Source organism: Polypterus senegalus, chromosome 9 (assembly GCF_016835505.1).
Source record: "Polypterus senegalus isolate Bchr_013 chromosome 9, ASM1683550v1, whole genome shotgun sequence".
Taxonomy (NCBI): domain Eukaryota; kingdom Metazoa; phylum Chordata; class Cladistia; order Polypteriformes; family Polypteridae; genus Polypterus; species Polypterus senegalus.
Genome location: NC_053162.1, coordinates 89,796,435 through 89,821,856, shown reverse-complemented (window position 1 = coordinate 89,821,856; position 25,422 = coordinate 89,796,435). Strand labels below are relative to the sequence as shown.

The window sequence follows — 25,422 nt, the reverse complement described above, 5'->3', positions numbered from 1 at the left end:
CAGGCCCCTCATGGACCCTGTGATCATCAGAGGTGACTGTGTGCAGAGGGTGCAGACCTATAAATATCTGGGAGTGCAGCTGGATGACAAATTGGACTGGACTGCCAATACTGATGCTCTATGTAAGAAAGCTCAGAGCAGACTATACTTTCTGAGAAGGTTGGCATCCTTCAACATCTGCAGTAAGATGCTGCAGATGTTCTACCAGATGGTTGTGGCGAGTGCCCTCTTCTACGCGGTGGTGTGCTGGGGTGGCAGCATAAAGATGAAAGACGCCTCACGCCTGGACAAACTTGTTAAGAAGGCAGGCTCTATTGTAGGAGTAAAGTTGGACAGTTTAACATCTGTGGCAGAGCGACGGGCATTAAGCAAACTCCTGTCAATCATGAAGAATCCACTGCATCCACTGAACAGTGTCATCTCCAGACAGAGGAGTAGCTTCAGTGACAGACTTTTGTCACTGTCCTACTCCACTGACAGACTAAAGAGATTGTTCCTCCCCCACACTGTGCGACTCTTCAATTCCACCCGGGGGAGTAAATGCTAACATTAATTTTATTTTCATTTTTTTTTTTTTATTACTATTTAATTTAATATTGTTTCTTTGTATCAGTATACTGCTGCTGGATTATGTGAATTTCCCCTTGGGATTAATAAAGTATCTATCTATCTATCTATCTATCTAACCAGAGAATGAAATTTTTGACAAATTGAAAGCTTTCACTCATCTCCTACAGATGATAGGTTATGGTGAGGGAGGGTGCAAAGAAAAGGAGGATCCTGAAAAGCTTAGGCTAATAGGATGATAGACGTTCAATTACTTTCTTTGGATTTTACATTCTCTATTTTCTATTTTGCTTATATTAAACAGGGTTCCTGAGTAAGTCTGCCATTTAATAATTGAGTTCCTTCTCCAGCATTAGTTCCTGATTCGTGCGTAATGGTGTCTACAAAAGATGACCCAGAAATGCAGGATTGGTTGGACTTTCTCCTCATATTAATTGTAACCATGTATGTAACTTATTTGATAATATCTTTATTTTTTTACATACCTACAGAAAATGTGGTAATATTATTTGTACAGCATCCACAGAGTTTGACACCAGTCATTTGTTAACAACATTCTTCATAAAATGTGTCTAATTCAAAACAGCCATTAGAAAAGTCCACAAGAAATAGGCATCACATATGGTATAATTTAAATTGTGCCAGCCCCTACCCAAGTAGTCCATTCTCTCTGGTTACCTTATAAAAATATCACTTTGTGTTGTGCACTCTTTCCAAGCCTAAGGAAGGATGCCCAAGGGTGAGAAGCATCTTGCCGAAAAATGGCATGTAAGGCAGGCTATAACTTCATCCATTCGGCAATACGCAAAGTGCTCTTTCATTGTGTGTTTTGCATTATTATTTACTATTCTTGATCACATCAACAAGGTCCATAAGTTTTTATCTAAATATTTTGAAAGTGCAAACATAGAAAGCAAATGGCAATGTACAGCATTGATTTGGCGGGTAGCTGCCCGTCCAAATATGACACTGAACAACTGTTGAGAAACCGTAGGCGGGAGAGACTGCCGCAGGTAATACTTCATCTGTTAGGCCATGCCAGGAAACAAAACACTGATCGAAATTTTGATACATATTTTACATTAAGCCATTGTTATCCAGATTGTGATGTATGAAGAGTGAAAAAATGTCATTTGTATTTTGCACACCTCCCAGAAGGAACTCTCAAGGATTTAGTTTTCCTTGGTGTGTTGTTCAGGATGTCCACACTTTTTCGACTTGAAGTGATAACATCTCCTACAAATTTTGTACATTCTGTGCAGATGTCCTTCAGAGAGCATCCATTAGCATACAGGTGGGGGAATTCTTCTTCAACAGAGCGGCAACTTAAGCTTCGCAAAGACCTGTGAAGGAACAACAAACAAATGAGCATTGTGTATCACACAGAAAGAAATTGTAAAACACCTGTTTAAGGTTAAAGTTCACTTCTGGTGGCGCATACAAAGGACTGCTACCGAATTTGATGCAATGACAACAACAACAACATTTATTTATATAGCACATTTTCATACAAAAAGTAGCTCAAAGTGCTTTACATAATGAAGAAAAGAAAAATAAAAGACAAAATAAGAAATTAAAATAAGACATTAGTTAACATAGAAAAGGAGTAAGGTCCGATGGCCAGGGTGGACAGAAAAATAAATAAAAAAATAAATAAATAAAAAATAATAATAAAATAATTGGTATTTGACCACACTTACTGAAAGACATCATTTTTCTTTGGGTGGCTACTGCTGCTGCTCTCAAACCCCACAGTGTATACAGGGATGTGCGCCATCTTCTTTGAGGGAATCTTCATCTACAGTTAAATAAGATCTGAGTTAGTGGGCATATAATGGCGTATGTAGCACCTGTGACTGAATATCTTGACCACAGCAAGAAAAACTGGAATCTCAGCCATGTGTGTTAAACAAAACTTCGACTTTTTAAAATACTGTAGTGGGTGGCCCTATAAATGGAGTTACCAGCAGTAAAGAATAGAGTAAGGCAGGGGCCGAGTCCAGCAAGATCCTAAGAAAGACAGGAAATGTGATAATGAGTGCAAGAGCAGAACAGAATAAAGTAAGATGCCAGTTTAGAAGACTCCTTTATTGTACGAGGCCTTAGGATGGCTAAAAACAGAAGAACCCAGTAGAAGCCAAGAAGAAAGCATGTGATGTATTCCCAGAACAGTACAATAAAACCAACAGATGACATGAATACTTGTTTCCCCTTTATAATTATTATATATATTGTCAAGGAGGTTATGGATAGACCATTGAGGAGTGAAAAGACAGGCAGTTGAGGTAAAAGACAGGGATGAAACATAGCACAGGTAGGCCCACTGAGGTTGCAGATTTTGTTATTTTACTATGGCTATTTTTCCACCTGTATATTTCTACAAACTGCTGATTTGCTTTCCTTAAAACCATAATCTCTGTTTTTCTGTTCCACATAAAGTTTATAGAGTTTTTCTTTCAGGTTTCTACTAGAATGGTTTTTGAAATAGCAAACAATACGCCCTCATTTAATTAAGAAAATGTTCAAGTGACATATGGCTATGGTAGCTCATCTCAAACCAACATGAGTCTTTGTAATATCATATTCAGGCAAATTACGTGCAAATTATGTGCAAAATACAGTCTAAACGTGAGGATCTAAAGCACAGCTCAACCCTTCTTAGCTTATGGATAGGATACTGTAAATGTTTTTATGTAGGATAAGTATAAAATAGCTATTAAAGAACTTAGAAGCAGATTTAGTGTTTTTTTAATAAATTAGATACTGTATGTGGTATGGCGTGGACTGAAAGATAATACCCGGAGGATTTGTATAGATGTAGCTTACTTAAATATTTAGATGATCCGTTATTCATCCCAAAATGGTTCTCTAGCACGCCGGTTGCCTAGCAGAGGACATCCAACATGGATGATTCAATGTGTTGCAATGCCAGTAGTGGGCAATTGATGGAAGGGTTTTAAGACCTTCCTGAGAGTGGAGGATTACTGTGTGGCAGATTGGCCACATGCTCTTTTTAGTCCCGTTATGTTTCTGGGTACAAGTCCCAGGTGGAATACTACTGGAGATACTGCTGACTGAAGATATCAGGCTATGCAAAATGGATGAGGACTTCAGGTTTTTAAAATGGAACCTGATCTCATTCTTGTGTGAGAAATGTAAAATAACATGCAGCCTCAGAAGTACCATCAATAGCAAGCCAGTTGGCGTCTGCAGAGTGCAAAGTGACAGATCACTTGCAGGACAATTGAGGGTGATATAAACAATGGAAAATCTTAGTGTGCCAAGCATCTGCATTCTTAAAAATACTGGTTCTTTATTGGCACTATTTAGTTCTTTAGTGGGTTGTGTGGTTCTTTGTAGCTCCATTGCTTGACCAAGCATCATTTCATTCCGGGATAGGTTCTTTGCATATGAAGTTGGTTCTTTGTGCTTTGAAAAGCTTCCTAATATTTAGGAAAAACCCAAAATTTTTAATGTATGATTAGAATAACAGATCAAGAAAATCTAGGCTTAGCCTGTGTTACTGGGCAAATGCAGCAAGAATCCTTTTAAACTCATGGCCCATTGGATTTCATAAATCTGTTACCATCTAGTAATGGGTTTTTACTGTATGGAGCCTGTTACAGATCCAAATAAATAAAGGTTCTTTCTGCAACCTTGTTGTGGATGGGTCTTTTGGGAACCAAAAATGGTTCCCCTATGAAGAACCCATTTGGCACCTTTAGTTTTAAGAGTGTAGTTGTGACACGAGTGCAGCGGATGACACCTCGGCACCAAATTGGAACAATCCTGTCACCAACTCCCAATTTTTGACTTGTAACTTGAATAACCTGCTTTCACAGCTGGATGCAGATTAATGTCATACCTAGGATGAAGCAATTGCAGGTTAAGGGCCCAATGGAATAGAGTCACTTCTGGTGCAGCAGGATGTGATCAGCTATCAGCTCCCAGCCTTAGGCCTAAGGAAGAGCTGAAGTTGTATGCTTCTGCTTGTATTTGTATTATTACATCCTTTGTATAGTTTTGCTGTGCTTGTACAGATAGCCACTGGCTATAACAGAAAGCAATCACAGACACCTTCATCCAGGTAGCCATTTTTATTCAGCTGTCAACTTCAGGCAGACTTATTTAGTTACAACAAAGAAGTACTTTATAAAAGGCACTTTTTTACTGCAGTAATGTCTGTGATTTTGATTCACCTCTGTGTTCTCCTGGAGCTCCAAATGCTCCCTACCTTCCTCACCAATTACACATAATTTACTTAAATGGTTTATTAAGTTTGTAGTATAAACATATTTCTATACATATTATTGCAATATGTATATATTATGGAAAGTGTGCTATATTGTCATTTAGCATTGTGTTGAGAATGTCATACACTGTGCTCTCAATATTTGAAATTCTTGGTTGCAGCACAAAGACCAATTCTAGTGGTCAGTACAACTTAATTTCATTCAAATATTTAAAAAATATATATCTAAACAGTCACAATCAACAGTAAAACTCTTACCTTTACACTGCAGGAGCCGCACACTGATCTAATGGGAGAGAGAAAAAAGAAGTCACCTTGTGATGAAACACACACAAAGACCGGTGACAGTTTGAAAAGATGGATGCTCGTTGAATGATCAATGAAGACTTTACTCTATAAATTCAACTCTAGCAGGCAAGGACAGGGGCCAAACTTGCTGATGTTTTAGGGACAAAGTAGTAAGAAAGCTATTTGCAGTCCTCATATATTTTAACTTTTCATTTCTCTCAGATGACCGATTATTTCTGTAAGGTTTAATCTTCTGATTAATATGCAAATGGTGTTTCTGTTAAACTAGAGATCATGACAGCAGGGGGTCACCTTTTCCAAGCTGAAAACTGACAAAATCCCCAGAAGATGGTCCAGCTTAAACTTTTGTTTGTTGAGTTAAAATGTTATTGGCATTAGGTTTTCAAATTTATTTGCTTGATTACTTCTGGCTCAACTTTAATGGTTGCAATCACCAAGCTGGTAAATCTAAACTTTGGAGTTAAAATACCCATGGTTTTCAATGTAGCAATATTTATTTAATCTTTTTGTAGCACATGTTTCTGAATGCACTTGTCACAAACATGACCACCAACTTACTCTTCAGTGAAAACAGCTAAGGAGGCACAAGAAGGGGTGGAGTCTTACATTCAAAGCCCATTGTCTATGAGGCTGAAGACCCACCCGCTACATCAATCTCACCTCCTCTCCCTCACTCAGTCTATAACATGCATCCTTCTGCTTCCACTGATTGTTGAGACTGCCTCTTAAGGGTCACCCAAAAGACAAGAATAAAAACCACCCACAAAGAAATAACCATTACCTAACCTCTCAATTACAAGCAATAATGATTAGTAATTAAATATTTTAATTGAAACAGAAATCAAATATCACAAGCACAAAGAATAAATACAAAATATCAAAAACTAACAACTAAATAAGAAAAAGTAATTTATTTAAATTAAGAAATCATCCAAACAATGGCACATTTAAACTGGACATGACAAAGATAACTCTAGGGCCAAAATAGAATGTTAAATCTAATCTCTTAATATAAAAAAAATGCTTTTAAGCAATAGCCGATCCAATATGCAGAGAGAAAAATGAAGCTCATATAATCCGAAAAACTTCTCAGTAGTTGATGGCCTTGGGGTTAGAGTAATTGTAGGATGCAGTTTGAGTGCAACATGTGTAGAGATTTATACTAATTAATTTCCTCTTATACTCTCATCACAGTTAGCCATTACTACACTGATCATCATCATCATATCTTATCATGCCACTGCCGTATCCAGGTAAGAGTGGTGTCATTAGCATGCTTAAGATCTTCATCGGTGCGTGTAGGGCCTCGGGGAAAATTACTGGAGAATCTGGTTCATTGTTTGGGTTGGCTCACCACAGGGACATTCAGTGCTTGTTGTGAGGTCCCATCTAAATAGGTTGTCCCTTGTTTTGCCCACCTTTGACCTGGCTCGGTTAAGCACGACCCAGTCTTTCCTAGAGAGGGATGTTCCATTGGGTAGATGCTCTTGAGGTGTAGGAAGAGCTTCATTGGGAAGGATACGGTCAGGCTACACTGATGACATTGAGTAGGAAACTGTGATAGCTGAAGTTATACTGCATGGTGTCATCTGGTTTTTTCTATTATGAATCGTACAGGAGTTTTTTTTTTCTGCAGGAAAACACCCTGTGTAGAGCACTAAATACAGTGAGAGCAGAAGAAGTGTTTGGAAGCATTCCAGAGGTGATTGTGTCTTCTCTGGTGGTACAGTTTATAAGATGTTGCACATGCTTTATCTACCTATTTTATTTTGTGTCTATGTGACATGCCACAAACATTCATTTAAATTCTTCCACTGGGCCTGAAAAAAAAAATAGAGAGCTGTCATGGCCGCCAAAGGGCAACCTATAAGAATGTCCTATTTAAAATTCTTACAGAATATATTATGACAGTGCAGAGAACATTACTGTTTTAATTAAGCACAAGTTCCCTGGGGTGTTCAATGATCAATGGGATATTCATAGCAATTTCCAAAAAAAGTACATGTGCATTTTAATCATCTTGTAAAGTACAAACCTATCCTGGGAATTAGGATAGAAAAATTATTGAAAACCCAAACAGAACCACTTTGTGCTCTCCATGAAAGATGAAACACCAAAACAGCCGATTAAATTTAAAAAGGTGATCCTCACCTTTTACAGAAAAGGCAAGTTGAAGGCCATGAAAACAGTGGAAACTTGACTCTACAGCAGCAGCACACCTGCAGTGAAAAGATGACAGTCTTTTAGTGCTGTAGTTGAACAAAACAACAATCAAAATGAAAGCTGCACATTCACTTCTACATTTAATGCCGATGGTTTAAATTACCTTTTCATCCACATCAGCCACAATTACACATTGAATGAATGATAAACCAGTCCTTTGCAGCTTACTCCTTGAACCCTCTCTATGAATTGTACAGAGCTGCGTTTTACTTATTGCTTCCTGAAATGGGAACACTACCAGTCTTAAACTCTTGTATGTGCTTTTGAAATCGTAAAAGCTCTTGAAGGTCATCCAGTTTTCAGGAGGCTCTTTCAGGCTACTAAATGTCTAGACAGTTAGGTTCACTGTAGGAGCAAAGAACTTTAGATTTTTGGTTGTCTTATGGTTGAACTATTAGGGGATCCAGGAGGACCACCAGTGACAGGGAATGACTTAAAAGATCATTTCTGTTAACCTCCTATGTTTTTCTACTTTATAGCTACTTGTAATGCATGAAGTCTTTAGACTCTATGGAGTTTTTGGATGTATTTTCTGATTGTTTATTAATGTTATTACTATTCTGGTGATGCCATTTTGTCAATCTTTGCATGGCCACAACGATGATGTTTATGCTGGTAGCATATTGCTGGTTATGTGATGCAGAAGACAAGCATGCGTAATATGTTATCTTGACTTGCCTCTATAAGATGGCAGCACCCAGCTTCTGGCACCCAAGCATCAGATCCTTTTCTTTAACAATCGACAAAGATCAGTGTTAGTTAGGATGAAGTAAAACAAATTAACGTGAAGGATTTGGCAATGTTAAATTCTAGCAAGTCACGCTGAAGCCACACATATAATATGTAAATGTCTGGAGACAGCCATAAGGGGTTGGTGCTCCAACTGGGTGAGAACAATTAGATGGCTCACCAATTGTCACATTTCTAAACCAATCCAATGGTTCATGAAGACGGCGCTCAAAGTTGGAGCAGTGATTTAGCACTACAAAGATAAGAGGTGCTCTTGTTAACCTAGTCTGATGGAGAGCAAGCTGATGAACTGTCCACAGTTGAAAAGTCTCCTAAAAAAACCCATTAGACATATAAATGTGTGTTGCATATGCAGAGGCGCCCTTAGGGGTGTTCAAGGCCTAGGGCTGAACAACCCCACGTGGGGCTGGTTATGTCAAACGCTGTCACTGGTATGTGTGAACTGTATAAACTTGCACGTGAATTTAATAAAAACAATGTTAACATACACCAGATTTTCTCATTACAATATTCAGCTGAATTTTTTCAAGATAACACGTGGACTTTATCAAAATATAATGATATAATCTATTAAAAAAATGCAATTCATAATTTATGACAAAACCACAATAGTGAGTCCATATGTGCAAAGCATATAAGCATGCAATTATTCAACTCAAAGTTATATATTGAGCACATCTGTCTCACTTAAAACTGTCCAAAATGTTTCCAGGGCAAGATCCAACCTGCGAACGTTGCAATCAAGTCCCAGCCTCTCAGGGTCACATGTTTTGGGCCTACACCGAATTAACATCACTTTGCACCAAAATTTTTAAGTGCCTTTCAGACAGCCTCTGTGTCACAATCCCTCCTAACCCATTAACAGCTGTGTTTGGTGTTTTTCCAGATGGGTTTAAAGTGGAGAAGGACAAACAAACTGTAATTGTGTTCACTACACTTTTGGCACGCAGACTTATTTTGCTAAACTGGAAGAATCCTAACTCTCCTCTTTTAAGTCAGTGGGAAAGTGATGTTTTATACTATTTGAAATTGGAAAAAATCAGATTCCCAGTTAGAGGATCTGTACAGACCTTTTTCAAAAACCTGGCAGGATCTAATCAATAATATTTTAGAATAAGAAGGAGTAATTCTCTCCACATTTCCTTTTCTTCTCCATTCATCTCTATTGCTCTATTAAACTCATCAATTTAGGTATGTTTACAAGCTTTAAGTATTACTTTGTTGGCCTTGCTCTCTGTCTCAGGGGTGGGGTTTGATTTGTTTTCAGTCCTATGTTTTGTAAAAATGAATCTATTTGTATGGAATGATTACAATAAAATTAATAAAATAAAAAAAACACAATAGTGTGAAATGCGATGCCGTGTCATGTGGAAATTAGCAGGGCCTCTTCTACAAAAGTACCCAAATTGCAAGTATACTCAATATGCAGGATGTCATAGTCATAACTCATGTTGATGTCATGTCGGACGGTTATCATTTGCGATACATGTTTTTGTGCATTAATATTCAGACAATGGAATGTTTTCAAAGACATACATATATACGGAATTTGATCTTGAAGAGTGATGTTAAAAGTGTTCCTCTTAGAAACATCTCAAATATATATATATATATATATATATATATATATATACATATATACACAGTGGTGTGAAAAACTATTTGCCCCCTTCCTGATTTCTTATTCTTTTGCATGTTTGTCACACAAAATGTTTCTGATCATCAAACACATTTAACCATTAGTCAAATATAACACAAGTAAACACAAAATGCAGTTTTTAAATGATGGTTTTTATTATTTAGGGAGAAAAAAATCCAAACCTACATGGCCCTGTGTGAAAAAGTAATTGCCCCTGAACCTAATAACTGGTTGGGCCACCCTTAGCAGCAATAACTGCAATCAAGCGTTTGCGATAACTTGCAATGAGTCTTTTACAGCGCTCTGGAGGAATTTTGGCCCACTCATCTTTGCAGAATTGTTGTAATTCAGCTTTATTTGAGGGTTTTCTAGCATGAACCACCTTTTAAGGTCATGCCATAGCATCTCAATTGGATTCAGGTCAGGACTTTGACTAGGCCACTCCAAAGTCTTCATTTTGTTTTTCTTCAGCCATTCAGAGGTAGATTTGCTGGTGTGTTTTGGGTCATTGTCCTGTTACAGCACCCAAGATCGCTTCAGCTTGAGTTGACGAACAGATGGCGGACATTCTCCTTCAGGATTTTTGGTAGACAGTAGAATTCATGGTTCCATCTATCACAGCAAGCCTTCCAGGTCCTGAAGCAGCAAAACAACCCCAGACCATCACACTACCACCACCATATTTTACTGTTGGTATGATGTTCTTTTTCTGAAATGCTGTGTTCCTTTTACGCCAGATGTAATGGGACATTTGCCTTCCAAAAGTTCAACTTTTGTCTCATCAGTCCACAAGGTATTTTCCCAAAAGTCTTGGCAATCATTGAGATGTTTCTTAGCAAAATTGAGACGAGCCCTAATGTTCTTTTTGCTTAACAGTGGTTTGCGTCTTGGAAATCTGCCATGCAGGCCGTTTTGCCCAGTCTCTTTCTTATGGTGGAGTCGTGAACACTGACCTTAATTGAGGCAAGTGAGGCCCGCAGTTCTTTAGACGTTGTCCTGGGGTCTTTTGTGACCTCTCGGATAAGTCGCCTCCGCGCTCTTGGGGTAATTTTGGTCGGCCGGCCATTCCTGGGAAGGTTCACCACTGTTCCATGTTTTTGCCATTTGTGGATAATGGCTCTCACTGTGGTTCACTGGAGTCCCAAAGCTTTAGAAATGGCTTTATAACCTTTACCAGACTGATAGATCTCAATTACTTCTGTTCTCATTTGTTCCTGAATTTCTTTTGATCTTGGCATGATGTCTAGCTTTTGAGGTGCTTTTGGTCTACTTCTCTGTGTCAGGCAGCTCCTATTTAAGTGATTTCTTGATTGAAACAGGTGTGGCAGTAATCAGGCCTGGGGGTGGCTACGGACATTAAACTGAGGTGTGATACACCGCAGTTAGGTTATTTTTTACCAAGGGGGCAATTACTTTTTCACACAGGGCCATGTAGGTTTGGATTTTTTTTCTCCCTAAATAATAAAAACCATCATTTAAAACTGTATTTTGTGTTTACTTGTGTTATATTTGACTAATGGTTAAATGTGTTTGATGATCAGAAACATTTTGTGTGACAAACATGCAAAAGAATAAGAAATCAGGAAGGGGCAAATAGTTTTTCACACCACTGTATATATATATATATATATATATATATATATATATATATATATACTGGAGAATATACAACATAACTTGACATATCTGCTCGAACGGAACACACGGACCTCAAAAGTAGAGCCCCCTTAGGAGCTGGGCCTGGAGTAGTCGTTCCCCTATGCCACCCTCAAATGCCGCTCTTGCGCATATGTAGAAACCATGTTTCACACTTTTAAAACAAACATAATTTGTTGCAAGGGAAAAACCTTTCTGTAGCATCAGGTTATACATCAGTATTCAATGGTATCAATGGACAAGTGGTAAACATGAATGATATGTTGTTGCATGTGCTGCGTGTGCTCTCTGTTGTTCAGCATTATGACGATAGTGTAGGAGTCGATGTATGCTTGAAAGAACTGGCAGCTATATTCATGAAAATATGCATTTGAAGTAAACAGTATGTCACACTCCAGTAGATTTCAGTACTCAAAGCACGAATCAATAATTCTACCAACACTAGCAGAAGCACAGATGAGGCCGCACAACATTCACCTCCTGCCTGCATGTCTAAACGAATAACTAATGAATTTACCATTTCTGTCTAATTGGAAAAGCAAGCATGCCATGACAAAATAGCTGCAGTGTTTTAATACTTTGTATATCCATAAACTATAATGCTTATCTAAACTCTGTTTGCTGTTGTTATGTCATACAGTCATGCAATAGTTAAAATGACAGAAAGATATCATAGTGACAAAGGCACTTCACAAACATGTTGTCACTCATGGGAGGCAGTAAAAAAGACCAAAAGTAGGTAATTCCACACCAAGCCAGGGGGTGGCGGGGTGCAGTAAACCTTTCTCTTTTACTCCTGCAAACCAAACATGGAAAATTCTGCCTGGACCCAATGACGTTGGTTCCGACTGCAGCCCCTCTGACATCACTTCCGCCAACCTGCCTTAAATACCAGTCAACTTCAACTTGTGAACCCAGTTCTGTTTTGCACTCAAGTTCACAACTGTACTACCAATTTTCATTTCTTTGCAGTCTTTTTCAAGTATACGGGTGGCTGCCCCAAACATTTTTCCTGTGTCAAGGCGTTTCCTTTCACAGAGTGAAGCCCAGTAGCTGCGGTGGTTTACATGTGTGTCTGTCCGTCTGTCCCCACAGTACTTATTAAAACATACAAGTTAACCTCCTTAGCATTACATTTTCTCTCAAAAAAACACCAACTAAAATGCATTGCATTTTATTGCTTGAAAAATTACATTTTTATTACATCTAATCTTTCTACTGTAAAACATACAAAATATTAAAAGTACAAAATCAGAATTATAAAAATTATAATAATAATAATATGAAAAGAATAATAAGAACAATGTTGATACTAACAGCATATACTGTCAAAACATGCCTTCTGTAAGGTGTATCTTTGAATGGGAAAAATGCTTAGGTGTACAGTCATGCACCTGACACTGTTCAGCATAATGGTTTATCCCCACAATTATTTTGATTACGTCATCATCTCTATATATATAAAATCCAACGTATGTCTGTCTGTCTGTCTGCTTTTCACGAGAGATCGGGGGGGCCCTCCTCACTCACGTGCCAGCCTCGGGCGTATCTTACATTTACTACATCTAACAAACGAGAGAACTACTTAAGAAATTTAGATCTGGCTTTTTTCTACAATTTGCTTGAACATTCCGATTGATTTTGCCACTTCTCTTATCCCACTAAGAATCATAGTTCGCTTGCAGGAGCAATATATTTGCTCTAATCCAAAACAGAGGCTACAGGTTCGAGGGGAGGAGGAAGCGTGATGTCAGGCATGGGGAACCAGGCAGAGCCCTCCTTGCTGTCCTGTTTCACTACCTCATGGGTGCCGCCGCGGGGGACAGCTAGTCAAGAAATAACTTGAAGTAAGTAAGTAGAACTTGGCTGTCAATGTTCACTTTTTATTTCTGGCTGCCCCACAAAATCAAAACAAGGTGCTGCTGGTTTATTAGGAGAGGGTCAACAGCAACCCAAACGTGAGTGTTTTCAGATATTCTTCAGTTTTCATATTCTTATGGAAAGTATTGTTTAGGAATTTTGACTGCAGTGCCTGGTTGTGTCCACACATACCGCTTAGAATTAAGGCCAAAAAGTTCTATCTTGGTCTCATCAGACCAGAGAATCTTATTCCTCACCATCTCAGAGTCCTTCAGGTGTCTTTTAGTAAACTCCATATGGGCTGTCATGTGTCTTGCCTCTCCTCAGTGTGTGGAGACAACCAGGCACTGCTCATCACTTGTCCAATACAGTCCCCACAGTGAAGCATGGCGGTGGCAGCATCATGCTGTGCGGGTGTTTTTCAGCTGCAGGGACAGGATGACTGGTTACAATCGAGGGAAAGATGAATGCGGCCAAGTACAGGGATATCCTGGACAAAAACCTTCTCCAGAGTGCTAAGAACCTCAGACTGGGCCGAAGGTTTACCTTCCAACAAGACAATGACCCTAAGCACACAGCTAAAATAACGAAGGAGTGGCTTCACAACAACTCTCTGACTGTTCTTGAATGGCCCAGCCAGAGCCCTGACTTAAACCCAATTGAGCATCTCTGGAGAGACCTAAAAATGGCTGTCCACCTAAGTTTACCATCCACCCTGACAGAACTGGAGAGGATCTGCAAGGAGGAATGGCAGAGGATCCCCAAATCCAGGTGTGAAAAACTTGTTGCATCTTTCCCAAGAAGACTCATGGCTGTATTAGCTCAAAAGGGTGCTTCTACTAAATACTGAGCAAAGGTTCTGAATACTTAGGACCATGTGATATTTCAGTTTTTCTTTTTTAATAAATCTGCAACAATTTCAAAAATTCTTTTTTTGTCTGTCAATATGGGGTGCTGTGTGTACATTAATGAGGGAAAAAATTAATTCAAATGATTTTAGCAAATGGCTGCAATATAACAAAGAGTGAAAAATTGAAGGGGGTCTGAATACTTTCCGTACCCATTGTATATATATATATATATATATATTGTGGTCCCCGGCCGGGACGCCCAGGAGAACGAGAGGAGGGCTTGTGCCTCCTCCACACCGCGAGGGGGCGCCGTCCTGGTTTTGTTGGGAGCCACGGGTCGAGGGCATGGAAGCCCTACCCTGTAGGGGCCCGTGGATACCGCCAGGCGGCGCCCCGATGCCTGTTTATCCCGTACGGTCCGCGGCTGGGGCTGGAGCCCGGCCGGGACGCCTTGGAGGACAAGAGGAGGGCAAGTGCCTCCTCCAGACGGAGTGGGGGCGTCCGTCCTGGTTAGGCAGGGGGCCTCGGGTACAGGGCATGGAAGCCCAGCCCTGTAGGGACCCGTGGCCACCGCCAGGCGGCGCCCCAGGGCCTAATTATCCCGGGAGCCCGGCACTTCCGCCACACCAGGAAGTGCCGGGGGGAAGACTTTGTGTGGCGCCCGGAGAGCTGCCAGGAAGGCAACCGACACTTCCGCCACGCTGGGGCGTGGCTAGAGAGCAGATGCCGGAAACACCTGGGGCTCATCCGGGGGCGTTATTTAAGGGGCCGCCTCCCTCCAGTGGGTGTGGAAGACGGGAGGCAGAAGACGGAGCTGGAGAAAGGACAGGAGGCGGCCAGAGGAAAGGCACAGTGACTGTGGGCCCTGGACTTTTGGGGGATTCGGTGCTGAAGGCACTGGGGTATCGTGAGTGCACGTAACTTAAGAACTTGTATATATATTGTAAATAAACAGTGTGTGGTGCAAAATATGTCGTCCGTCTGTCTGTGCTGGGGCCAGCGTTCACAATATATATATATATACTAGCAGAATACCCGCGCTTTGCAGCGGAGAAGTAGTGTGTTAAAGAAATTATGAAAAAGAAAAGCAAACATTTTAAAAATAACGTAAGATGATTGTTAATGTAATTGTTTTGTCATTGATATGAGTGTTGTTGTCATATCTATCTATTTATATTATATATATATATATATATATATATATATAGCAAAATACCTGCATTGGCAGCGGAGAAGTAAAAAGAAAAGGAAACATTTTAATAATAACGTAACATGATTGACAATGTAATTGTTTTGTCATGAGTGTTGCTGGCATATATATATATATATATATATATATATATATATATATATATATATATACACACACTGTATATATACACACACACATATATACATACTGTATATACAACATATACATATCTACATATATACTGTATATACACATATATATACAAATCTATATATATATATATATTAGGTGGGACTCGATTAAAAAATTAATCCAATTAATTAGAGGCTGTGTAAGAATTAATCTTGATTAATCGTATGTAATCGACACGTAAATTTGCCCCAAATCGCAAATGTTTTTTTTTTAATTTAAAACGGTTTTAGTGGGCTTACAGAATCAAATAATAGACATGGACATGAATATTGTAAACTGAAGCTGTTTTAATTTCTGAAAAAAAGCTTTTAAACTGCATTTGAATTCAAAACAGAAACAAAAATATCATCCCTGGTTAAAATTGGGCAGACTTAAAAATAAAGTGGTAGTTTAAGTACTTTAAGTACATTTTCAGAATAGTATTGTCTTTAAATAATAATAACCAAAATTTCAACATAAAGTGCAGTTTTCTTCTTAAAAAATAAGTCAGAAACATAAAAGGTAATTTGACCAGCTTACTCTTTAAACTCTGAGTAACATTAGCCAAAATTATTTTGTACATTAGGCTAAAACAGTGTGATCATTGAACATTTTGTAATTAGATGTATTTAGAATTACTAACGGTCACGGAAGTCCAATGATCCCCAGTAAGAGCCACAAAGTCCGCTTTCTGTAATGCATCTAATTTTGCTTGCTTTTCAGTGTGCACAAAACCATGCTTTTATCAAGGCTTCGCCGGGTAGTCGAAATGATCAGTCGTAGGAACGCGCTTTATTCCGACTCTAACATTTTTGTAGCTGTGATGTGTGCATCAGTGTAATGGATGTACCAGGAAATCATGCATTGACAAAAGTTCCCGCTTGCTTGGAATTGAAAGTGTGATTAAATGCGTTATTTTTAACGCTTATGGAGTACATGCATCGAAGCTTCTCAGCTGTGCTTGTGCTAAGAAAGGGAAAATTTTAAAAATAACGTAACATGATTCTGCTAACCTAATATTTTTCATACGCCCCAAACCAAGGAGATGCGAAGGTAAAATGAATCAGGTAGCGCGACATACTCAGTACATCCCTCTCGAATCAACCTCGAATGTCGCGTTAGAGGCTTAAGACTCTACAATTAGCCACAGCGTGTGGCTTGTCTATGCTAAAGTATGTATTGTAGATCGGGCTATATATATACCCCGTGTACCGCAGTGGAGAAGTAGAAGTTATGAAAAGAAAAGGGAACATTTTAAAAATAACGTAACATGATTGTCAATATACAGTAATTGTTTTGTGAGTGTTATTGAATGTTGCTGTCATCAAGGATTTGATTATCATTATTTCTTTCAATCAGGCTCGTATTTGTAGGATGTGTTCAAGTTACATTCCGTGTTTGTCAATCGCTGTAAAGATAAGAGGTTTCATTCATCGATTAGTTCCTTACTGCATCAATAAACAGCTCGCCTTCCTCTTTATCTGAGATGTGACAAACTGCATGCACGTTTTTTTACACTGTCTTCCTTTAGCAGGACATTCACTTTTTCCACCGTGTGCTTTGTTTCCGCAGTAGCTGCACTTATGAATATGATTGTATGTATAAGACGCTTCATATTTTTTTGCTGCCTTCTCAATTGTGTAATTCGGTTTTTGTTCAGCACTCTTTGGAACTGTTGCTTTTGTCTGCGCATTGCGCCAGTTCACGGAGCCGCTTGGTGTTCTTGCATCGAAGGTTCCCAGCTGTACTGGTGCCATCTCGTAATGTCAGCTAAGACCCGCACTTAAAAGTTTCTCTCGCAGTTTCAATGAGTTTGTGCCAAACACCACCCTGACCATCTCATCTTCCTCTGCATAAGCACAGTCCTTCACCCGTGAACATTTACCGGCAGTGTTTGTATTGGATTGCCGCTGATGGACGGCCTTATATGGGCAGGCACTAAATTACAAACGCTAGTGGCAGCCTGTCTATGAACTTAATTTAATATAAACTTACGGTTCACGCTGCTTTGTTTCTGCAGTAGCTGTACTTATGAATATGCTTGTATGCATCATTTGCTTCATAATGTTTTTCTGCCTTCTCAATTGTGAAATGGCGCTTTGTGCTGATCGCTGTTTGGAGTTCTTCCTTGTTATCTACGCATTTACGTAGGAGGCGTGATGATGTCACACGAAACTCCGCCCCCCACGGCCATCTCCAACTCAAGCCTCCATTACATTATATGGGGAAAAATAGCTTCCAGTTATGACCCTTCCAGTTATGACCCTTCCTGTGTAGGAAGTTGGAGAATTAGTGATGAGTCAGTGAGTGAGTGAGTGAGTGAGTGAGTGCTTTGCCTTTTATTAGTATATATATATATATATATATATATATATATATATATATATATATATATATATATACATATATGAGTATACTTTATACATAAAATATATGTTGTCGTATTTTGCATAACTGAATAACCTTTATGGCACAATAACAATTCAATACATTTATGGTCACTACAGTATTTGGATTTAATAATCTTCATGTGGCAAAAGGCTGACTCACATAAATAAGTTGAGCCAAATAATGAACTCAAGGAGCTTTTAAATTCAGCTGAGTGAAAAATGACAGCTGTCCGATTAATTGTGATTTTAGTTCCCTCTCCTTTCTCTTTCTGAGATCGCTTTTCGGAAGGAAGTCAGTTTCGTAGTTTTTATGAACAGTTCGAAAGTGCCTTCCCACATTTTTCTTCTTTGGAATAGCAATGATAGATTGACAGATCAGACAAAAGCACTTCGATTGTGAATTTGTGAGAAAAAAATCCTCTTCCAATTCCACATCCAGCCCATACCCTCCCGAAACAAATTTTTTTTGATATATGATAGACTAACAATTAAAAAAATTTTTTTTGAACACAACGTGATCTACCTGCACTACCTTTGCGATCTACTGGTCGATTGTGATCAACGCATTTGGCACCCCTGACATAGAAGATCAAATAAAAAACAAAGCATACTACTTTAGTTACAATGGGATTTGAGAAACTAGTAAATTAAACAATTTTAAGATGAAGTTAATGATGTTCTACTTTAATGATAAAATAAACTGCATGATTAAAGTGGAAATTTCGAGATTTCATGCTTTTTTCCCTACTGTATGCCTATTTATTTTTTCTCTGTACCTTAATACGTTTTCATATGACACTCAGATGGTGGGCTACGACTCACCCTTTTCACGGCGACTTTGATATCTGACAACTTCTTTTTTTATTTTGGGCACTGTGCGATATTGTGAACTTGAGCTTTCGAGTTTCTCCAACACACTATGTCATTCGATCAACTTCCTTTGTTGTTTATACCACTGTTTAAACCAACAAATAGTATGTTTTTCCTTGCGTCCACTTGGTATTCGCTGAACTTCTATTTTCCCCCGTGCTTTTGCCATTGCCTTTTCACAGAATGCTGAGCTTAAGGGCTATTTAAATTAATTTGCATATTCAAAGAGGCGTAATTCTGGGAGGAGATGGGGCAGGACAACAGGTGCGTGCTGACCGGGATTTATGTAGTGGAAGAACGTGGAAGTTGGCGTTCGCACAGATTTATGCATCTGGATTTTTTGTGCGTAAGTACATTTCCTCTTTTGTCCGTATGCCATGCTATAATGTGAATTTAATGCACACCGTTATGCATGAGGCCCCAGGTGTGGGTAGAATGCTACTTCTTTAGCATAGGGCTTTCGTTAAAATATGAGTCAAAGTAACACCATTCGTTTAATTTGATTTCTGACCTCCTGCAAGTGAACAGAACGAGAAACACCCCAAGGAAAGATGATCGCCATTCTGTACTGGTTAATATTGCACTGAATTGGTACCGTGTTCAAGGCTGTTTCCTGCATTTTGCCCGATGCTACTGCTACAGCCTCCAATTCCCTGTGACCCCAAACTAGCTAAGCAGATTTCAAAACTCAATAGATGGGTGGTATTGGACACCAACACTCAGAGTTTAATAATGGTTTTGCTTTATTTCTAATTAGCAAAATAATGCATTTAAAGCAGCATGGTGGCACAGTGCTTAGCATCGCTGCCTTACAGCATCAGTGTCCTGTGTTCAATTCTTGGTCTGTCTAGGGATGCCTCCTCAATCAAGACAAATACTGCTCTGAAAATCTCCAGCTTCATAAGACACTGTGCAGAAAATGGAAGAACGTAAAGGGCTTTTTAGTTGCACTCATGCCTTTTCATAATAAATTCAATAATCTTCTCAGAAAATGGAGTGGTCACTCTCAAAATGAAAAGGCTGAACTGAAAAGTTGGTTAGGGATATGAATTTGAATAAAGATACATGAAAAATGAACACCTTGCCACAAAGAGCTTTTAGACAAGAAAATAGACAATGGAGGAATTCATATGCTGACATCAGTTTGAAAAGGAAGGAGATACCAAATGTAACAAAAAAACGCAGCTGCTATAGTCCTCTAGTGAGTTTGGCATTCCCTCTGTTACTTCTCACTACTTTGTGATGGTGCTTAAAGATGCTAACAGATTAATTTACAGTACAGATGCATGCAATCTTTATTTTGTTTATTATGTTTTCCAGGAGCAAAAATGAAAGTGAGAGGCACATACTGAAATTACATCCATTTAAGATTTTATCTGCTCTATTTTTTTGTTCAGGTTCAAATTAATTAAATGAAAAATGTGCCAACAGAATTAGGATATTCTAAAAAGGATGAGCAAGCAGAAACGTACAACGTTGTGGCAGCCATCTCTTACCTTCCCTTTCTTCAGATTATTATACAGCTCTCGGCATTGTTGAAACTTCTCCATTTCAGCTTTCACCAGCACTTTGCGAACATTGATCACCTCATCGACAGTAAGGGCCAGCGTCTCCACTGGGTAGCTGAATTCATCCTGTTGACAGTAAGGCACTTCAAGTTAAAATATGAACAGCCTTTCATTGAAAAAGCCCCCACTGCCAGATTTTGTCAAATACAGGGTGAGTCAAAATTATGTTAACACTTATGGTACTGCTATGTACTGTATATACTTACAGTGGTGTGAAAAACTATTTGCCCCCTTCCTGATTTCTTATTCTTTTGCATGTTTGTCACACAAAATGTTTCTGATCATCAAACACATTTAACCATTAGTCAAATATCACACAAGTAAACACAAAATGCAATTTTTAAATGATGGTTTTTATTATTTAGGGAGAAAAAAAAATCCAAACCTACATGGCCCTGTGTGAAAAAGTAATTGCCCCCTGAACCTAATAACTGGTTGGGCCACCCTTAGCAGCAATAACTGCAATCAAGTGTTTGCGATAACTTGCAATGAGTCTTTTACAGCGCTCTGGAGGAATTTTGGCCCATTCATCTTTGCAGAATTGTTGTAATTCCGCTTTATTTGAGGGTTTTCTAGCATGAACCGCCTTTTTAAGGTCATGCCATAGCATCTCAATTGGATTCAGGTCAGGACTTTGACTAGGCCACTCCAAAGTCTTCATTTTGTTTTTCTTCAGCCATTCAGAGGTGGATTTGCTGGTGTGTTTTGGGTCATTGTCCTGTTGCAGCACCCAAGATCGCTTCAGCTTGAGTTGATGAACAGATGGCCGGACATTCTCCTTCAGGATTTTTTGGTAGACAGTAGAATTCATGGTTCCATCTATCACAACCAGCCTTCCAGGTCCTGAAGCAGCAAAACAACCCCAGACCATCACACTACCACCACCATATTTTACTGTTGGTATGATGTTCTTTTTCTGAAATGCTGTGTTCCTTTTACGCCAGATGTAACGGGACATTTGCCTTCCAAAAGTTCAACTTTTGTCTCATCAGTCCACAAGGTATTTTCCCAAAAGTCTTGGCAATCATTGAGATGTTTCTTAGCAAAATTGAGACGAGCCCTAATGTTCTTTTTGCTTAACAGTGGTTTGCGTCTTGAAATCTGCCATGCAGGCCGTTTTGCCCAGTCTCTTTCTTATGGTGGAGTCGTGAACACTGACCTTAATTGAGGCAAGTGAGGCCTGCAGTTCTTTAGACGTTGTCCTGGGGTCTTTTGTGACCTCTCGGATGAGTCGTCTCTGCGCTCTTGGGGTAATTTTAGTCGGCCGGCCACTCCTGGGAAGGTTCACCACTGTTCCATGTTTTTGCCATTTGTGGATAATGGCTCTCACTGTGGTTCGCTGGAGTCCCAAAGCTTTAGAAATGGCTTTATAACCTTTACCAGACTGATAGATCTCAATTACTTCTGTTTTCATTTGTTCCTGAATTTCTTTGGATCTTGGCATGATGTCTAGCTTTTGAGGTGCTTTTGGTCTACTTCTCTGTGTCAGGCAGCTCCTATTTAAGTGATTTCTTGATTGAAAAATGTGTGGCAGTAATCAGGAATGGGGGTGGCTACGGAAATTGAACTCAGGTGTGATACACCACAGTTAGGTTATTTTTTAACAAGGGGGCAATTACTTTTTCACACAGGGCCATGTAGGTTTGGATTTTTTTTCTCCCTAAATAATGAAAACCATCATTTAAAAACTGCATTTTGTGTTTACTTGTGTTATATTTGACTAATGGTTAAATGTGTTTGATGATCAGAAACATTTTGTGTGACAAACATGCAAAAGAATAAGAAATCAGGAAGGGGGCAAATAGTTTTTCACACCACTGTATATACAATTTTTGCGGACAATTTTATGTGCCACACATGGTACATGTGTTGAACATGATGGCGAACTGGTTGAGACGTTCCTGTAAATCATCTTGCACATGTTTTGTGAATAAATTGTTTCCGCCATTCAAATGTTAACATAATTTTGACTCACCCTGTATAAAAATGCTGTGTAAGACAAAAGCATACAGTAAGTCATCCTTGTACTGTATAAAGGAGCTGAATCCTTGATAAACTGGCAAATCTGTTCAAATCAAAATCACAAGTCAAACTGTTTAGATAGACAGAACTTTATTTGTCCCCTGGGGGAAATTTGGCTTTTTACATAAATAGATAGATAATTAAATATATTCACACACTCACTGACTAAAAAGGAAGAAAAATAAAAATAAATAAAAAAAAAACTTCTGACTTAGAAGTCCCAGTGAGGCATTATGCAGACGCATTGCTGTTGGTATAAAGGAGCCCCAGGATCTCTGGACACACTTTCTGCTGAATAATTAATTGTCTGAAAGTCCTCAGTGTTAGTATGTCAAAGAGAGGATGTGCAATATTGTTCATAATGGTGCTCGGTTTTGTTTTAATTCTCTCCTTTGTTGTGACTTCCAGGAGGTCCAGAGTGCAACCCATAACTAAAACTGCCTTTTAATTAGCTTGTTAATTCAGTGGGCCTCTCTTGAAGTGATGTTACCAGCTAGCACACCACAGCACCACAGTAACCTAACATACAGGCTATTTGATGCTGCAGAAGTCAATAACAGTTCCTTGATTTTGCTGATGTTAAGATGTAGACAATTCTTTTTGCACCAAGAAACAAAGTTCTCCACCTGATTCCTCTGTCCCATTGCTTTTATCAATACACCCCTTAAGAGCAGAATCATCTGAAGATTTCTGCAGGTGGCATGGCCTGGTGTTATATTGAAAGTCTGCAGTGTAGAGAGGGAAGAGAAAAGAAAACTGGACTGTTCCTTGTGGTGCTCCAGTGTTGCTCACTAAATAAAACAGGAAAAAATAATAATGCACCACAAAATAGAGCTTGAGCTGGAAGTTAAAATAATGTAGAGAATGTGAGACCATAAATTATTATATTCTGAACAACTTGTGAGAGATGTATCTCATTAAAAAGTTCAACTCTGTATTTTGATAATCCATCTATCCATTATCCAACCCGCTATATACTAACTACAGGGTCACGGGGGTCTGCTGGAGCCAATCCCAGCCAACACGGGGTGCAAGGCAGGAACAAACCCCGGGCAGGGCGCCAGCCCACCACAGAGCATGCACACACACACACACATCAAGCACACACTAGGGACAATTTAGAATTGCAAATGCACCTAACCTGCAAGTCTTTGGACTATGGGAGGAAACTGGAGTTCCCAGAGGAAACCCACACAGACACGAGGAGAACATGCAAACTCCACGCAGGGAGGACCCGGGAAGCAAACCTGGGTCTACTAACTGCGAGGGAGCAGCGCTACCCACTGCGCCACCGTGCCGCCCTATTTTGAAAATACTTTGACAAACTCAATGTTGTCATTATGTTTATAAGATTTCAGTTCACAAAGTGAAACATCAGCAATATTCTAGTGCGGCCTTTAGGATTAGTGCTCCAGCAAACCATGTTTGATGCATGCAGTTTCCCTCTTTTTATGTATTTTCTTTATCAAAGTATCATAGAGTCCTTCGAATTGGCAGTAGAATCAGACACAAAGCAGCAAGCACCCTGGACATGTGACGCAGATCACAGATCACACTCAAGTGCTCAAACACACTTGAGCAATTTGAACTTTCCAATTAGGATTCTAGACAGATTTTGAATTACCAAATGAAAAAAATCCTCAGATATGTTAGGGCTTGCAAACTGATCAGAGTGCTGGAATGAGGATTCAGACCCAAGCTCCTGGAGCTATGAGGCAGCAACATTAACCACTGTAATCACACTCTATTTATTAGCGGTTTATAAATAGGTCTACTTATAAAGAACTACACAATCTATAGATAATAACTTGAAAAAGTCATGTTGTGCAGCTAATGAGTTATAAGGACTACTAATGTCAGACAGCTATGGTATAGCTGCGGTTTTGTCGCTCACTCAGACATCTTTTCTTTTTATTTAATCTTTTTGTTATATCTTGAGTATTATTTTGTACATTTGCGTTATTAATTGTGTTTTTGTATATGTATTAGTGAATTCTGTCTTGTTTTTTAATTTCATATAATTCTCTCTTGTTTGGAATACTTGCAATTGCGTTTTCTATGTACCCTGTGTTTTATGTTTTGAGCCAAGAAAAGCGAGCCCTCCTGACATCCCAGCTGTGGGACCACCCCAGTCAAATATAACACATTAGTGTGGTAACATTGTGCTTATGATTCAGTTCTTTGGCTCCTTTCTTGCTATTTAGTTTGTGTAAATACTTTTTCTTTATGGTTTTTGTTTTCTGTTAGCCTGTGTTTAAAAAATTGATTTCTGATTTATGGACTTGGTTTTAGTTGAGTGTGTTTGCCCTTCAGGCATCATTCTTTATGATTCAGTTTTTCTTTTTTTTTAATCTAATTTTTTAACATTCTTAATAAAATCTTTAAAATATATTTTTATTATTTAGGAGCAGAAGTTTTAATGCTTTCCCTCATCCATGCTAAAGATTTCTCAATGCCACAAACCTGTTGCTTGAGTAGGTTCCATGCTGATTTTTGTTACTAGAACATATATGGAGCATTACAGTGTAGTTTTTGAGTAAAAGCCTGGGTTTTGAGATTTGTGGAGCCCTACAGATTGTTTGTCATGATTTATGTTTTTTGTTAATATATATACTCAGCAAAAAAAGAAACATCCCTTTTTCAGGACTGTGTATTTCAACAATAATGTTTTAGAAATCCAAATAACTTTACAGATCTTCATTGTAAAGGGTTTAAACAATGTTTTCCATGCATGTTCAATTAACCATAATCAATTAATTAACATGCACCTGTGGAATGGTCGTTAAGACCTTAACAGCTTACAGAAAGTAGGCATTTAAGGTCACAGTTCTAAAACGCAGGACACTAAAGAGACTTGTCTACCGACTGTGAAAAACACCCAAAGAAAGATGCCCAGGGTCCCTGCTCATCTGCGTGAACGTGCATTAGGCATGCTGCAGGGAGGCATGAGGACTGCTGATGTGGCTAGGACAATAAATTGCCATGTCCGCACTGTGAGACGCCTAAGACAGCGCTACAGGGAGACAGGAAGGACAGCTGATCATCCTCGCAGTGGAAGAGCCCGGATCTCAATCCCATTGAGCACGCCTGGGACCTGTTGGA

The 25,422-nt window shown here is 39.0% G+C and overlaps 1 protein-coding gene across 1 annotated transcript in view; it reads right to left on the bottom strand.

The window, feature by feature from the left end:
* Positions 1-1,020: 1,020 nt before the first annotated feature.
* Positions 1,021-25,422, bottom strand: part of spire2 (spire-type actin nucleation factor 2) — a 192,266-nt gene continuing 167,864 nt past the window's right edge. The window contains exons 11-15 of the mRNA XM_039763456.1: positions 20,227-20,364; positions 7,280-7,347; positions 5,078-5,105; positions 2,268-2,365; positions 1,021-1,910 (exon numbers count right to left, since the gene is read on the bottom strand). Of these exons, the coding sequence (XP_039619390.1) occupies positions 1,697-1,910; positions 2,268-2,365; positions 5,078-5,105; positions 7,280-7,347; positions 20,227-20,364 (546 nt within the window). The 3' untranslated portion in view covers positions 1,021-1,696. The remainder of the gene's footprint in view (positions 1,911-2,267; positions 2,366-5,077; positions 5,106-7,279; positions 7,348-20,226; positions 20,365-25,422) is intronic.